We start from the raw sequence: 17,401 nt of genomic DNA on the forward strand, positions 1-17,401 counted from the left end.
TATGAGAGAAGAATCCATCAACATCCTTGAGGAGAACACAGGCAGCAATCTCTTTGCCTTGGCCGCAGCAACTTCTTGCTAGACATGTCTCCAAAGGCAAGGAAAACAAAGGCAAAAATGAACTATTGGGACTTCAGCAAGATAAAAAGCTTCTGCACAGTAAAGGAAGCAGTTGACAAAAACCAAAAGACAGTAAACAGAATGGGAGAAGATACTTGGAAATGACATATCAGATAAAGGGCTAGTATGCAAAATCTACAAAGAACATATCAAACTCAACAACCAAAGAACAACCCAACCAAGAAATGGGCAGAAGACATGAACAGACATTTCTGCAAAGAAGACATACAAATGTCCAACAGATACAAGAAAAATTGCTCAATACAAATCAACACCACAATGAGATACCACCTCACACCGGTCAGAATGAATAAAATTAACAAATCAGGAAATGAAAGATGTTGGAGAGGATGCAAAGAAAGGAGAACCCTCTTACACTGCTGGTGGGAATACAAGCTGCTACAGCCACTATGGAAAATAGTATGGAGGTTCCTCAAAAAGTTGAAAATAGAGCTATCCTGGGGCGCCTGGGTGGCACAGCGGTTAAGCGTCTGCCTTCGGCTCAGGGCGTGATCCCGGCGTTCTGGGATCGAGCCCCACATCAGGCTCCTCTGCTGTGAGCCTGCTTCTTCCTCTCCCACTCCCCCTGCTTGTGTTCCCTCTCTCGCTGGCTGTCTCTATCTCTGTCGAATAAATAAATAAAATTTAAAAAAAAATAGAGCTACCCTATGGCCCAGCAATTGCACTACTGGGTATCTACCCCAAAGATACAAATGTAGTGATCTGAAGGGACACCTGTACCCCAACATTTATAGCAGCAATGTCCACAATAGCTAAACAATAGAAAGAGCCCAGATGTCCATCAACAGATGAATGGATAAAGAAGATGTGGTATATATATACAATGGAATATTACTCAACCATCCAAAAAATAAAATCTTGCCATTTGCAGAGATGTGGAAAGAACTAGAGGGTATTATCCTAAGCGAAATAAATCAATCAAAGAAAGACAATTATCATATGATCTCACTCATATGTGGAATTTAAGAGACAAAACAGAGGATTTTAGGGGAAGAGAGGAAAAAATAAAACAAGATGGAGACAAACCATAAGAGACTCTTAATCATAGGAAACAAACTGAAGGTTGCTGGAGGGGGAGGGGGAGGGCTGGGCTAACTGGGTGATGGACATGGAGGAGGGCAAGTGATATAATGATCGCTGAGTATTATGTAAGACTAATGAATCAAAGACCTGTAACTCTGAAACCATAATACATTATATGTTAATTAACTGAATTTATATTTAAAAAATAATAAATAAAAATTGCTTTACCTGTTGTAAAAAAAAATAGGCATTACATAATAATAAAAGAGTCATTCTAGCAAGACTATATAACATTGTAAATACTTATGCACTCAACATAGGAGCACCTAAACATATAAAGGAAATCTTAACAGACCTACAGGGAAAAATTGACAGTGATACAGTAATAGTAGGGGACTTTAATACCCCACTTACATCAATGGATAGATCATCTAGATAGAAAATCAATATGGAAAAATCAGCCTTAAAAGATACATTAGACCAGATGGACTTAATAAACACATACAGAACATTCCACCAAAAAGCACCAGGATAGACCACGTTAGGCCACAAAACAAATCTCAATAAACTTAAGACTGAAATCTTAGGGAGAGGGAGAGAAAATTCTTCAAAGGACACACAGTGAAAAATGCTGGAAATCGTATGTCTGATAAAGGACTCTAAATATATAGAACTCTTATAACTTAATAATAAAAGACAACCCAACTTAAAAACAGGCAAAAATTCTGAATAGACATTTCTCCAAAGGAGATATACAAATGCCAATACATTCTTGAAAAGATGCTCAACATGTCAGTTATTAGATTACAACAAGATAACACTTCATATCCACTAGGATAGCTATAATCAATAACAAGAATGTGGAGAAATCTGAACACTTATACACTGCTGGTAGGAATGTAAAATGGTGTAGCCACTCTGGAAAACAATCTGGCAGTTCCTCAAAATACAAATTAGAGTTACTCTATGACCCACCAATTCCACTCCTAGGTATACACCCAAGAGAAGTGAAAACATATGTCCACACAAAACGTTTAACATTAATGTTCACAGCAGCACTATTCATAATAGCCAAAAAGTGGAAACAACCCAAATGTTCAACAACTAATGCATAAACCAAATGTGATACACCTAGATGATGGAATATTACTCACCAATAAAAAGGCATGAAGTACTGACACATAGTGCAATGTGGATAAACCCTGAAAACATAATGCTGAGTGAAAAGGGCCAGACACAAAAGGCCACACATTTTTTATTCCATTTATGTGAAATGTCCAGAACTGGTGAATCTATAGAGATGGAAAGTTTATTAGTGGGTGCCTAAGGCTTGGTAGGGGGAGGGGCGCCTGGGTGGCACAGCGGTTAAGCGTCTGCCTTTGGCTCAGGGCGTGATCCCGGCGTTGTGGGATTGAGCCCCACATCAGGCTCCTCCGCTATGAGCCTGCTTCTTCCTCTCCCACTCCCCCTGCTTGTGTTCCCTCTCTCGCCGGCTGTCTCTATCTCTGTCAAATAAATAAATAAAAAATAAAATCTTTAAAAAAAAAAAAAAGGCTTGGTAGGGGGAGAGAGGAAAGACTGATGGGCAACAGCTAAAGGGTATAGCTCAGTAACGCTGTTGTTTTTTAAAATATTCCTGAAACATAGCAGGCATTCAATGAGTGAGAGAATAAATAAATGAGAGAATAAATGAACAGAAACATATACCAAATATTGAGGAATATGGATTTGGAGACAGATGGGGCTTGAATCTCAATTTTTCCATTTACTAAGTGCTGGATTTCATTGAGCTTTTAATTTCTTCAACACTGGCTGGGAATAATGAGATGATGCCTGTACAGTGCAGTCCAGGGCAGGATGCTCAAGAACGGTAGCTATCACGATGACTTATAATCATAAGCATGTATTTTCTTTGGTGATATGGAGAAATGAAGCAAATCACAATAAGGAATTCTGCTTTGAAATTACCACAGAATATGATTAGACTTAAGATTAAGTTTTATCTGGTGAGAATGATCAGGAACTACCCTTTTTCTATGAGATGTAAACATAACCTAAGTCTGGTTCCCTTCACAGGAATAAAGAGAGTAAATCCTTCTCAGCCTTGACAGCTTTTTGAATGAGAATTAATAAATGGAAGAATGAATGAATGGAAATATACCAAATATGAATAAATACGGATTTAAAACAAAAGTGGTTTGAATCTTAACTTTACCACCTACTAAGTCTGGATCTCATTTAGGTTTATTTTCTTCAACTCTAGTTGGGAATAATAATGAGATAGATAATGCCTATAAAACGTTGTGGGGGGGGGGGCACCTGGGTATCGCAGTCATTAGGCGGCTGCCTTTGGCTTCAGGTCGTGATCCTGGCATTCCGGGATCAAGTTCCACATCGGGCTCCTCTGCTGGGAGCCTGCTTTTTCCTCTCCTACTCCCCCTGCTTGTGTTCCCTCTCTCGCTGGATGTCTGTCACATAAATAAATAAAAAATCTTTAAAAAAAAAAAAACAAAAACGTTGTGGGGGAGGTTGCCTGGGTGGTGTAGTTAGTTGGGTATCTGACTCTTGGTTTTGGCTCAGGTTATGATCTCATGGTCGTGGGATCAAGTCCCAAACTGTGCTCCGTGCACAGTGCAGAGTCTGCTTGGGATTCTCTCTCCCTCTGCCCCTCCCACTCGTGCTCTCTCTCTTCCTCTCTCTCTCTCTCAAATGAATAAAAAAATAAAATGTTTGGCTAGGCAAAGTCCCTACTGCTCATTAACAATCTTGGCAAATTAGAGCTACATTAGAAGCAAACACCAGTGTCAATGACAGTAATGTTTTAATTGAGTGATAAGTTTACAGATGCTCATTATAGTGTGTACTAGATTTATAGTGTGTACTTTTCTGCATATATCAAATATCACATACTCCTAAAAATACATCGTAAAACAAAACAAACAACCAAAAAAATAAGGTCTGAGGACTGGATATTTTTATTTCTTGGTCAATTCATTATCTAGATCAATAAACACCATTTTTCCTACAGGACAGCAGTCAATTTTATAGCAGAATTTCTCTCCCATATATAGGGAACTCAAAGCCTGGGCCTTAGATGATCCCTCTGCTGGGGAAAAACCTATAAAGCCAATACTGTCTATTCAGTTTGAACCATTTCTCTTGAATTAATCGGCATTAGGTTAACACATTTTGCAATAGGTTAACACGAGGTACATCTTTAAAACTGAGTGATTTTTGAGAAAACAGCAGCACTGTTCTCAGCGGGTGATACAGACAGCACTTAGTCAAACACCCACAGCGACCCTGCACAACATATCACCACCAGTACCCAGGATGGTGGGGGCTTTCATGATCAGGCTCACAGGCAGCCACTCTTCCCTGTGTCTATTTGGTGGCTGCTTACCAGGTTTCATTCAGTAAAGAGAGCATCCTATATTCCGCAATGCCTGATACTCTTTAAACAAGAGACTCATTCATTTTAAGGCTTTATTCTCTGCTGAAATACACAGACATGGGGAGAAGTGGAAGATTATGCTTTAACCATCATTTACACTGTAGTGTGATTGAATTCATCAGTACAAACTCAATAATTACACATTTTCTTTCCTCCCTGAATGAAGAGATTTAGAAAAAAAGAGGGAAGCAGAAAATGTTTGAGGTGAAGAACTGCAGACAACCTCATCATTCTGCCTAGAGCCTAACCTGTCTATTTTTCATGCTGTCAATTTCCAACTAGACAATCCATCAAAGTTCTCAGAAATGATTCATGATTAAAGAAGAGATTTAGAGTGTCAGCACAACCCTCAAGGCACCCCAGACTTCAACAGAAATTCCCAAAGTTCAAACCTAGAAACAGGGTCCATAGTAGGAAAAACAAAGGAACCAAAGATCTGATTACAGTTTAACCACTTAGGTCACATGTCAGACATGGGAACAGGTCAGTTTCATGGGCAAAAACCTCTGGGTATTACAAAGGAAACAGAAATAATTAGCTACGCGGAACAGAAAGAGCATGACTTAGGAGATTTCTAGTAAATATATGCATGAGCAGTGGGAAAACTGAGTCTGGAAACTTCTTAACCAAACTAAACCTAAAACCATTGAGAAAAAGAATATCTACAATTTGTAAACATTCTCTCATTTGAAGAGAAATAATTACAGCATCTAATTGGGATAAAGAAAAGAGAAACTACTTTTTTTGCGATCTGCTTAAACAAAGGTCTTATTCTATGTTCATTATTTGTCCTTCATGAAAAAAGAAAGTCAGTCAAAGAGGTGAGTTTGCTTCCTAAGAATGCACTTAGATGGGCATGTGTGTAAGCATACACACAAATGCACATGCACACACACACACACACACACACACACACACACCCCCAAACACCTTTTCAATAGGAACTTTGGTTACACAAAGGTGAAGATCCAGGTACGTACCAGGCTGACAAATCTCATCAAAAAGAATCCAGAGCAGCCGCTCTCTCTGACCCCTGGGGCATCTTCACAGAATTAAAAGCTGCAAAGGTCATTGACCTCATCACCTCAAGTTCCACAAGCAACTGAGGAGGGTTTAGCCAAGACTGTCAGCCAATTCAACTGGAAGTTATTAAGGGTTTCAGGGACAAAATGTACTAAATAAGCTTTAAACAAATCGTGTATTAACAAATTTGAAATGAACACCACAAATAAAATTAGTTGAGCTACAAACTTAAACTTGAGAATTGGTCTAAATCCAATGTCATGCTCACACTTTAAAGACAGAAACCTTTGTGCTCTAAGTGAATATAATCTGAATCTCTGCATTCAGAATTGTAATAGCTTTAACATAATTATGGTTGTTTGCTATAACCTCTGTTCCCTAAGAAGGAAAATTATAATTATTCCACAATGGTTTACTCAGTCCTACACCTAAAATATAAGAGCCCAATTAATCAGTCATCTCACTTATTTTAAAGTTCCAGGCAATATAAATGTATGGGAACTCCACCCACTACTCTATTTTCTGTGATATTTAAGAATCTGGATCAGAACTTTAAAAAGTGTGGAAGGTAATGTCAGGAGATTTTAAGAGTCAGAGCTGATAAAAATACTAACTCTTTTTTTCACTCAAAACAGATCATGCAATGAAATTAAAAATCATTCCTTATGATCACTGAGAAAATCTTAGAATCCCTTGAGTTCAGAAGGAATGTCACTCAGATATTATATCTAATGTGCAAAAAGGTTAAAGGAACACACTTGCCAGGAGAAATGTCCAGTATTAATACTTACACAACCTCCGGCAAGGATTTCTGCTAAAAGTGGAATGGAGCCATCTCTTCTGGTAAATTTGTCCCGGACAAAGTCATTAACCTAATCAGAAAGACGACATCAGTTAACCGGAATTCTTAACCGTTTCCTTTACTGGTATGTTACTGGTTTTCCAAGTCATCAAAATACCTGTCTCATGATAAAATTAAGAATTATCAAATGTCTACATATAAGCTGAAAGTTTTACAAATGTCTTGATAGTGTGCCAGTCTCAGCAGCATCAGCATTAATTTTTAGCTTAATGATAATCTAAACAAATGACATATAAATTCAATGAGAAAGAAACTTACAGTCAGTTTAATGGCCTTTTCTGGAGCAACCCCTATGAGTTGTGGTATCAGACCTAGGTAAACAGAGAGAAGCATTAGCAATATGAATGTACTAGACATGAATATACAAACCCAACAAGTAGTGGTTTCCCCCATATAATTTACTTATCAAACATTTAGGGGTTTTCACTAAAATATGGAAAAATGAATTATCCTAAAAACTCTGTACATGTATGTAATAATTATTGATGTCAAATATAATGCTATGCTTTCTTGAGACTACAGACCCTTTTCTTAAGCATGCTTCCTTTAAAGTCTAGTTATCTGACATCTCCCAAAAAGTACCTGAGGAAGGAATGGAGCCCATGATCTTCTCTACTCCCGAACACTGACAATAAAAATGTAACCAAATCCCCACCCTTTACAACCAACAACATATAAACATACACAAACACTTTAGAGAAGCCAATGTTGTGTGTTCGGAAAAACTCTGCAAAGCATGCTGTTGAGTGGACCCAGATTTTGCCACAAATGATGCTATTACCTATGTAATAGCATACGGTGGTTTGGTTATTACAGAACACCAACTCCCATAATTTTCTCTTTAGAGAAAACCAGAATTCAGTACTCATTTATTTTAAAGGAAGCCAAAACTGCAAAGAAAAATGCAGTTTTAAATATCATTTAATGGGTGTCTTCTACAAGCAAAAACATATGCCTCCTGCATTCTTATTTACTAATATATGTCAAACTTAAGATATTTCAAAAGATGCTTCTTAAAACAAAGGAAATCATTATTCTTAGAAAGTTAAATTTCCCAGGCTGGCTGCAAACTGGAAAAGAAAAAGTATATAAACAATTCCACATCTGTAGATATTCATAAGGCTCTGCTTCCTAAAGCACACAGATTATCCAAATTGCTGGCGTACATTTTTTGCATACATTTTTAAAAGATGCTAACAATAAACATTCTATACCCTTTAAATCACCCAGCCATGGGGGAGTTATGTATGTGTTTGCACACTCACTGCTGATCTTAAGCCTACTTTGAGGATACTGCTGAGTGATTTTCTATGAATTGAGAGCCAGCAAGTAATCATACATACAGGCTACTGTCAGTCAAACTGAATTATCAATGACAAACACAAATCTGCACACACCTTTAATGGGTAGCAGACTGATTTAAAAGAATAAATCAGCAGATGGCAGTCTTAACTTTCTAACCTTCATGATTATGAGGTCCTGTTACTTTTAATCTGACTTCCATACAACCATGTCAGCGTGTGTATTTGTTTTACAACTTGCCTCAATAAGGCTCATGGAATTTTAATAAAGTACTGATTTATGTCATTTTATCACTATTGCCTGCAAAGAAATTTAAGCTAATCTGTCAACAATTTTGTCAATCACCTGACAGAATAATGGACCAGTTCTAAGCAATATATGACAATCTCAATAATCACAGTGTTCACATACAGGACTCCTACAATCTTCTCCCTAATACAAGAGTCTCTCACTTAACTGATTTTATCAGCTCACATCCTGAATAAAGCTAACAATCCCTCCACCTCTCCCCACCCCCAGACTTGCCATATTGGACCCATTTAATTAACATGCCATCTCTCCGAAATAAAACTTTCTGTAATCATCCATCCACTGAGACGGCTAAACTGTGCAGTATATATCCAGGTTACTTCTAATAGGAACATTCTCTTTAAAAGTATACCAAGGGGGAAGAAAGGTTATTATTCAACAAAGAAGACTGGAGATGACAAAGGAAAAAAAATAATAAAAACCTTAGCACCACTCAACCCTTCTTAAATTTCTCGTTAAATAAAATCTAGATATGCAGGGTTTAATACAGCTTAAAATAAGCATTCCCATGCACAGATCTGTATTCTGGACAATACACACCTTTTCCCATGGAGTAAGTACATGTCATACAGCTAGAATTTAGAGAGGCTAGAGCTCTGAATATTTGAGTAAAATCAACAACATGCGTTCTTAGGAGCAGGGTATTTGAGCCTAGTTTGATTTGACCGCTCTCATTCTGTATCTAATGCCAGAAATGAACATCCTCATGACCCTCTCCTTTAAATGTAAATAATCAGAGACACATTTTTCACTCGAATATCTGCAAATAATGCTAACCAGAGGTGTTTTTTCCTATCCGTGAGCAGAAGCTTTGTGCTGGTCCAATCTTTCTTTCCAAGGAAGAGGTTCTAAGCCAAACAGTTCAACAGAGCTCAGAGTGAGCTAGGGATTAATGAGACCGTGTGTGCAAACAAATAAGTACAGTAAATTTCATCAACGCTCTGGACTTGAGCATGTAGAGAATATTTTCAAAGAATTCCAAGTGGCGCCCAAAGGGATTAAAAAATTAATCTCCCTCCCAAAGGAAACCCTAAATTCTTATGTGAAAACATGCCCATGAAAGTCATTCCCTCTCCAAAGAGAACAAGTTCCTACAAAGCCCACGGGGGTGAAGAGAATTCTACAAGGGGTTGTTGCCTCGATGCTGACAGCACTGCGCTCAGCCTTGACTTGACATTCCCTGCAAAAGAAAATCTCTCTGCTTTTACTCAGCGCCTCTGAGCTAAGGGGAGGAAAGGAAAGAGAATGAGACCTGGAGCCAAAGGTTTTCTTTGACTCTTTTTTTTTTTTTTTAACTTCAGATGACTCACTGGAAAAAACACTTATGAATGGTCTCCTCGGAAGAGACAAACACATCTGGTATCTCTTTCAACGTAAACAAGGGCACAGGGGGTAAACTCACCTTCAGGTAACAGCCTGGCTTCAATTTCAGAAAAAAAAGGCATCTCTCTCTAACTCTTTGAGAAAAGCAGCTCTCTACTTCTTAGCTGTCATCCTTTATTCAACCTGCAGACACGTGCCTGAGTTTCTAAGAGCACGGTGACCACAGATCCATGTCGGGACAAAATGCAGGATTTGGATTCCATGAAACATAAATAGCAGGAAGAAGAAAGGAAGGCCTTGTCTGCAGACTAATAATGCTAGTTACCAGGAAGAGTGTAAAAAGGGAAACAAGCAACAAGAAAATAAAGAGAGAGAAACAGCTCTAGTCTGACTGGACAGGCTACACACTGATTTTCATAATGATTGAGCTAAAAATCTGCTGCTGGGAGATCAAGTCACTAACTTCAGCAGCTGAGATAGGCTTACTCACCCCGGTAGAGTCCAAAGAAGCCCTCATAACGCAAGACTTTCTTAAAACAGTCAAAGCTGTTTTTGTACATGAGCTCGCCCACCACAGAGCCAGTGCCACGCTGGTTTTGCATGCGGGTCTTCACCAGATCTATCGGGTATACCGCGGTGGCTCCCACGGCTGTGAATAAAACAGTTTTTAGGCTTAGAAGAGAGCACAATTAAATGGAGGATCTTTAACAACAACAAATCTCATCTCCAAGGACTAGAAAACAAAACGCAGTCTCTACTCTCACAAAAAGAGACTGTGTGTTTTTTCCTTCTCCCATACACTGCACGCCGCTGAAGGATGGCAGGCTAGCAGCTGGGGTCCACATCATCTGCTTCCGAGAACAACTGCAGTGGATTTTCAAGTCATCACCAACGTTAAATCATCAAGGCTTGATTTTTTGTAACAACATGAAACTATTATATATAACATATTTCTTTATATTTTCCACTCAGTGCCTAAATATAATACCACTTACCCCTTAAAATAACCATGTATGTTCACACAGGTATCTGTAATTTTAAAACTTGGTTCACTAAAACATTTTGGTAAATTAATCTTAGTTACGAGCATAATATCAGAACCAATCTCACAACACGACCTTATCCCTTTGTACAGAATTTGGTCTTTAAAAAAAAAAAAAAAAAAGCCAGGCTTTAGAATTTTTCAGATTTGAAAAAATGTATAAAATGAATTAGAGTGCTATATCTTTCAACTGTTGAAAACCAAAACATGTTCTGCAACTTCTAAAACTGAAACGAAAAAAAAAAAGTTTCATCAGTTCAGGCTTGTTTTGAAAAATCATAAACATTTTAATCACACCTCCGAGGTTCTTCTCCACAAAGCAACTTCAGATTCCTACACATTTTCTGTAGAGAGATTCAAGCCAAAAAAGTCTCTCAAATTTTGCCCAGGAGCCAGGACAGGAGGTTCCTTTTAGCAAATAGTAACTACAAGTCCAGGTATTCTTCAAGCAGTAAAAAGGGAGAGGAAAAAAATATAAGTAGAAAAGCCAAAGTAAATCACTTTAGGAGGTTGTTTTATTTCATAAGGTCCTGGGATTTCGACCCCAAATCTTGATTTCCTGCCTGCCCGCACCCCCAACACCATTAACACAGTATCATTTCCATTTCTTCATCCTGGTTCTCCGCAGGATAATTAAGGTGAGTGCAGCACACATCCAGACTTTCACTTTTTTACAGAGCTTTTGTCCTGAAGACAAGCTGTGCTGCAGCAAGTCCTCTGATCACAGGTGGAAATCAGGAACACTTCAGAAAGCCCTGCCGTCATGTCCCACAGGAACAACAAACTGCACCTCTGCTGATCTGTTTCGGTCTAGGAGATAATATTGCAGGAACACAAGCTGGGAACAGCACATAGCCGTGTCACTCACCTCCAGCAACTGAGCCCAGAGTGAATCTATAAGCAGACTCAGCAATCTGGAGCCAGACAGGCCTGCCCAAACCGTGAGATTGCTGTGGGGAGGAGAACACGTAAAAAAATTTTGGAAAAGTATAAGGCAAATTTTTTTTAAAAAAGCTACAATTCAGCTATTTTAAGATTTTAAAATGAATACCTCAATTAGCATTTAAAAATTACATCCAGCCAAAAAGACGCCGTTGTTTTTTTCCTCCCCCCCTTTTTTTTTTTTTACAAGCCTATTAATACCGGATTTGTCTGCTACTAGTGGGGAATACACTATCATTCCAGAGAAGTGACTCTTTCAGGTAAATAAACATTTCGGGTATAAAATCCCCTCCCCCTTCTTTACTTTAACCAACCAAAAATTTTAATGTATTTCCTTTTTTTTTTTTAAAGATTTTATTTATTTATTTGACAGAAACCGCGAGAGGGAACACAAGCAGGGGGAGTGTGACAGGGAGAAGCAGGCTTCCCGCCGAACAGAGAGCCTGATGCGGGACTCGATCCCAGGACGCTGGGATCATGACCTGAGCCGAAGGCAGACGCTTAACAGCTGAGCCACCCAGGCGCCCCTAAAATGTTAATATATTTCTGAAATGTACAAGAACTACCTTGAGGGACGCAGGGGTGGCTCAGTCAGTTAAGCATCACAGTCTTAATTTCAGCCCAGGTCATGATCTCAGGGTCATAAGATCGAGCCCCCCTGTCGGGCTCCACACTCAGCCGGGAGTCTGCTTAAGATTCTCTCTCTTCCTGTATCTCTGGCCCTCCCCACCTCGCTTGCTCACTCACACGCACTCTCTCTCTAAAATAAATAAAATCTTAAAAAAAAACCCAACACTATCTTGATTCCTAAATCAGGGAATATTGATCATTATCTACCTTCTCTAATGACTGAAAGTCGTCGTATTCCTAGTTCATCAGTTACTGCATCAAGATCTAATGCAGCTGGTTGTTCTATCTTCCCATGCCTCCCAGACATTACTTCTTTTACCAACAGTCTTCTAGTTTGGTTTTGCCGCCTCTCATTTATTAGGGCTGGAGAAACCACATAACTAGGATTGTTGGAATTATATTTGTAAAGCAAAGTCAAGTGCTTCTCTTTGGGGCTAAAGTGAAAATCTTTAATAACTACTATTTCAAGCGTTCAGAGCCTTGGCCCCTTATTTTTGGCTTTGCAGCTCACCACTGAGGTTATCACTACTTAACTACAGTATTTCTGACCTATGTTACTGGGGATTTCTTCTCCTACACCTATGTATTCTCCAGCTATACCTATGCAAAGAAAACAGCTGGGGGTCTTTAAAAAAATAAATTCCTGAGGCCTGGAGCATATCTATTTTTTAAAGGCTTCAAATCATTCTGCTATGCAGTTAGGTTGAAAACCACTATCCTTGCCACATTTATAGTTCCACCATAGAATCTATGATGATAATAATGCAAAGGAAAAAAACCCTATTGTGACTCGGAATGTTACTTCATAGGTATCCCACAGCATAAAGGATCTAAAATAACTGGTCTATACTTGTCTGCCAGTCTTGTTATTTAATATTTTCTTCATGAAGACAGCAGTTATGCTCTATAAACAGTCTGAGATGAAAGAATAAAATATTTGATTTATCATAAAGGAAACTTGAAACATATTAACCTGGAATAAGCTTTTAAAAACCAGCATAATAAAAAGCTCAGATACACTCATTAGAATAATTTAATGGAGAGGGAATCCATGCCTAAAATCTAAAAGAAAGAAAAAAGCTAGTCTACTCTGACTTGCTTTCATCTGTACAATCTCTTCAAAGCTCAATTAGCCAAGCTAAATATGGCAAACCCAGATATTTACAAATAATTTGAGAAGTGACCTATAAAAAAGTTTTATCTATTTCTTGTTTTGTAAATTCTATACCACAATAAGCGTGTTTTCAGTTTTTAACCAAAGCATCTGATACCTAAATATTTAATGTCTGATTGTGATCTCCGTTGGCAGAGATCTTTTAAAAGCTCATTATGCTTCCCAGTATTGTAGTTCAATAAATTCTATAATAAAAAGGGAAATAAATTAATAATGGTTGATGAAAAGTCAAAATGAAACCCTTGGAAAACCCTTGGCAAAAAAAAAAAATTGGCACACCATTATTTCAAATAATATCAGTACATATTTTATAAATCTCAACTATCATAATACGCTAAATTTATTATAATCCAATTAGGTGAAAGTGTGCATCTATTACGTACAAAACTGAATTTAGTATGTGGAAGAAACCATCATAAAAAAGGTGGAAAACTACAGAGTAGTTATCATGATCTTATAGGAAATAATTTTTTTCTATCACGTTAGCTCAAGTAACTATACAGCCATCCATTATGTTTCATTTACACCTTATAAAAAAAAGTGAGCAATTAATAATTGGAATCTGATATTTTTATTTGAAATCTAATAAGGGAAAGAGTAGGATATTTTAACAAAACCTTGAGTATAAGCCTAATTTTGATTCATTCATAGAATAGCAAAAAAACGGCCCACCCAAAAGGATATTACTTTTTGTTCCTTTTATCACTATAATAATAACACTAATTTTAGACTGTGTGGAGATTTACTATCTCCCAAAGGGTGAAAGTACTTTACCAAGTACTCAAGACCTGTGCCCTAATGCAGCCCTTACACGCCCAGTGTTTTTCAATCTTCTGTAAATAAACACAGTGGTGAAACCATCAGGACGATGCCTTCAGCAATTCCTATCCACAGTGAGACCACGCTGCACTAATTTGTCAGTCAATCCCCTGTGCATACAAAGGTAAGATGGCCATACTATGGACAAGACAGAAGACTTGCTACAGGTCTCATCGTGAGATAGGGAATAAGCAGAGTAATGGCCCAGCTTCCTGCCCACCCAAGAATATGACTCTCAGGGCGCCTGGGTGGCTCAGTCATTAAGCGTCTGCCTTCAGCTCAGGGCGTGATCCCGGAGTTCTGGGATCGAGCCCCATGTCAGGCTCTTCCGCTGGGAGCCTGCTTCTTCCTCTCCCCCTCTCCCCCTCCCCCTGCTTGTGTTCCCTCTCTCGCTGGCTGTCTCTCTCTGTCAAATAAATAAATAAAATCTTTAAAAGAAAAAAAAAAGAATATGACTCTCCATCATTCTTTAAGTCAACAGCTCCAATAACTCTTTGGAATTGAACACTCCTGCCAGGAAGATTTTAAGCATCTAACCCCAATATATGATTTCATTTATAAATCATATACATAGTTCCATTGTACTAATAATATCTATATAAATCTAAGTAATATGCTTTATTAAATTACATATAGTATGCATTTTAAACATAGACAAAAGTAGAAATTATTAAAGAATGAGATGGAATAAAATGGTTCTTTAAAATTTTTGTTTTCATTTATTAATCCAAAAATCTTTTTGGTACCACTTCAATGTATTATATTGACTACATATATGCTTCAGTTTGTTTTTTAAACATTGATTGAATAAAGTGAAGCTAACCAGTTAATTCTGATACTCTGTTTCAAAGGTAACATAGTTGAAAACACAATGGATATCTTCTCGGCAAAGATGATGTTTTTGTTGTTTTGTTTTAAAGATTTTATTTATTTATTTGACAGAGAGACAGCCAGCCAGCGAGAGAGGGAACACAAGCAGGGGGAGTGGGAGAGGAAGAAGCAGGCTCTCAGCAGAGAAGCCTGATGTGGGGTTCGATCCCAGAACGCCGGGATCACGCCCTGAGCCGAAGGCAGACGCTTAACGACTGAACCACCCAGGCGCCCCAGCAAAGATGATGTTTTTAACATCACATATGATGTTATTCAAGAAATTCAAGTAATGGCATTTTAGCTTAGATTTAAAAATCTTTTAGAATCAATGTGGCTATAATGCTACCTTTTGAACACAGAGCAAATATGGGGGTTTTTTTTAGTTTTTATTTAAATTCCAGTTAGTGAACACAGTGTAATATTAGTTTCAGGTGTACAATATAGTGATTCAACACTTCCATTCAACACCCAGTGCTCATCACAAGTGCACTCCCCTTAATCCCTGTCACCTATTTCACCCATCCCCCCACTCACCTCCTCTCTGGTAACTATCAGTGTGTTCCCTACAGTTCAGAGTCTGTTTCTTGGATAGCAAATATATTTTTAACTTAAAAACATGCACATAAAGCTTTTTTCCAAAATGGAGTTTCTCAATCACAAAACTGAGTGAAAATAAGCCTCACTCTCATAGATTATTATTTTTAACCATGTCTCCTTTCAAAAGAATATGTTGAACTAAAACTCATAGACTAAAAGGGCTGTGATCCCAAATAATAATCAAGTAACCACTAATTCTTATTCATATGAAAAGTCTCTCCTGTGTTCAACCACATATATTTTCTTTACCCTCTCTTCCTTTAAAGAATGTTTATAAGCCCTACAAAAGCCTATGAAAACTGAAGGATTATAGTGTGCTTTAATTCTTAGCTAAAAACATCTCTATAAATACCCAAATGCCTAAATGCCTTTTAGCCTCCGCCCTTATTAAATAGCATTTTTTTTTAAGTACAATATATGGTTAGTAAGAAGGTTTTTTTAAGCTTAGCTAGCACTGTAACTTACGGTTCACTTGTATTCAGGTATGTAAATTAATTTAATTAATGCTATGGATTTCACTTCATGAATATTCATAAGTAGAAATGCTACTGTAGCTGTCATTCCTGTTAATGACTGTGTACTGAATTTTTAGCATTTAGGCTAAAAGAAAATACTCAGCACTAAGAAGATCGCCTACCGTGAGCAAATGGACCAAAGGAAAAGGCACTCTTCCTCTTAAGGTTATGATTATGATCATGAAGGTGATATTTAACAAGATTAATTAAGTGTTTTTCAAAGCAAAATAAGAGTTGAGAATCTTAACTGATTTTTAACCTGCTCCCTAAGCATATGTGTATGATAAGAAAAGACTTGAGACCTCATTTGATAGTAGAAAGTTCTTATGTTTTTTTTGTTGAACGTGTCTCGTTCTATAAATGAGCATTAGATAGGGCAAGATTGTGCCAGTGAGCAAGTCAAACTAGCCGCCCAACACACGCTGCTTCAGACTGTGTGCCAACCCAGTGAAAAGAACTGCCCCTTCAAAATAGCACACTATTCGCGGAGAGAAGAAAAGGAAGGAAAAGCTGAAGATTTTTATACTGAGCATACAAGGGGGGAAGAAAAAGCCTAGATTTTAATACCTACTGAAATGTATGATTGGAATGGGAAGTCTAGGGAAAATAAAACAAAATTCTTTGCCTATAAATCACACCTGGATTTGAATTCAATATTCTTGGCCTTATAAAACAAGATCTAAGTGTCTGTGGGTTTTTTGTTTTGTTTTTTAGATACCACATGTAAGTGAAATGAAACGCTATTTGTCTTTCTCTGAATTAGTTCATTTAGCATAATACCCTCTAGGTCCATCCATGGTGTCACAAATGGCAAGGTCTCATTCTTTTTTATGGCTGAATTACATTCCTCTGTGGGTCGGTGTGTGAGTGCGTGTGTGTGTATGTGTGTGTGCAGGCGTAAACACACGCGCACAGGTGTGTATAAGTACCACATCTTTCTTATCCATTCATCTACTGATGGACACTTGGGTTTCTTCCATATCTTGGCTGTTGTAAATAATGGTTGCCAGAGGGAAGGCGGGTGGGGAATAGGCAAAATAGATAAAGGGGATTAAGAGGTACAAACTTCTGGTTATAAAATAAATATGTCACAGCGATTAAAAGTATGGCACAGGAAATATTATCAGTAATATTGTAAGCTGTATTAATAGACATATTAACACTGAAAAATAACTCCTTTTGAAATGCAATTTTTTTAAGCTTCAAGAGCAAATTTTTTTAAATGTACAAATGCAAAATTAAATTCACTAATCTCTTCAAATATTTCAATGTCTCAATTATTTAATAAATTAATTAAATTTTATAAATCAATGAACTGGAATAAATCCACCTATTTTTTAAAGGATCTGAGAACATTCAGTGGAAAGAAACTTTG

The 17,401-nt window shown here is 37.6% G+C and overlaps 1 protein-coding gene across 1 annotated transcript in view; it reads right to left on the minus strand.

Annotated features, from left to right (window-relative positions):
* The window catches only part of SLC25A12 (solute carrier family 25 member 12), a 95,113-nt gene that overhangs the window by 17,482 nt on the left and 60,230 nt on the right, over window positions 1–17,401 (minus strand). The window contains exons 10-13 of the mRNA XM_034654736.1: window positions 11,348–11,429; window positions 9,928–10,086; window positions 6,762–6,814; window positions 6,433–6,513 (exon numbers count right to left, since the gene is read on the minus strand). Coding sequence (XP_034510627.1) covers window positions 6,433–6,513; window positions 6,762–6,814; window positions 9,928–10,086; window positions 11,348–11,429 — 375 coding nt within the window. The remainder of the gene's footprint in view (window positions 1–6,432; window positions 6,514–6,761; window positions 6,815–9,927; window positions 10,087–11,347; window positions 11,430–17,401) is intronic.

The sequence above is a fragment of the Ailuropoda melanoleuca genome, chromosome 2 (genome assembly GCF_002007445.2).
Source record: "Ailuropoda melanoleuca isolate Jingjing chromosome 2, ASM200744v2, whole genome shotgun sequence".
In the NCBI taxonomy this organism is placed as follows: Eukaryota; Metazoa; Chordata; class Mammalia; order Carnivora; family Ursidae; genus Ailuropoda; species Ailuropoda melanoleuca.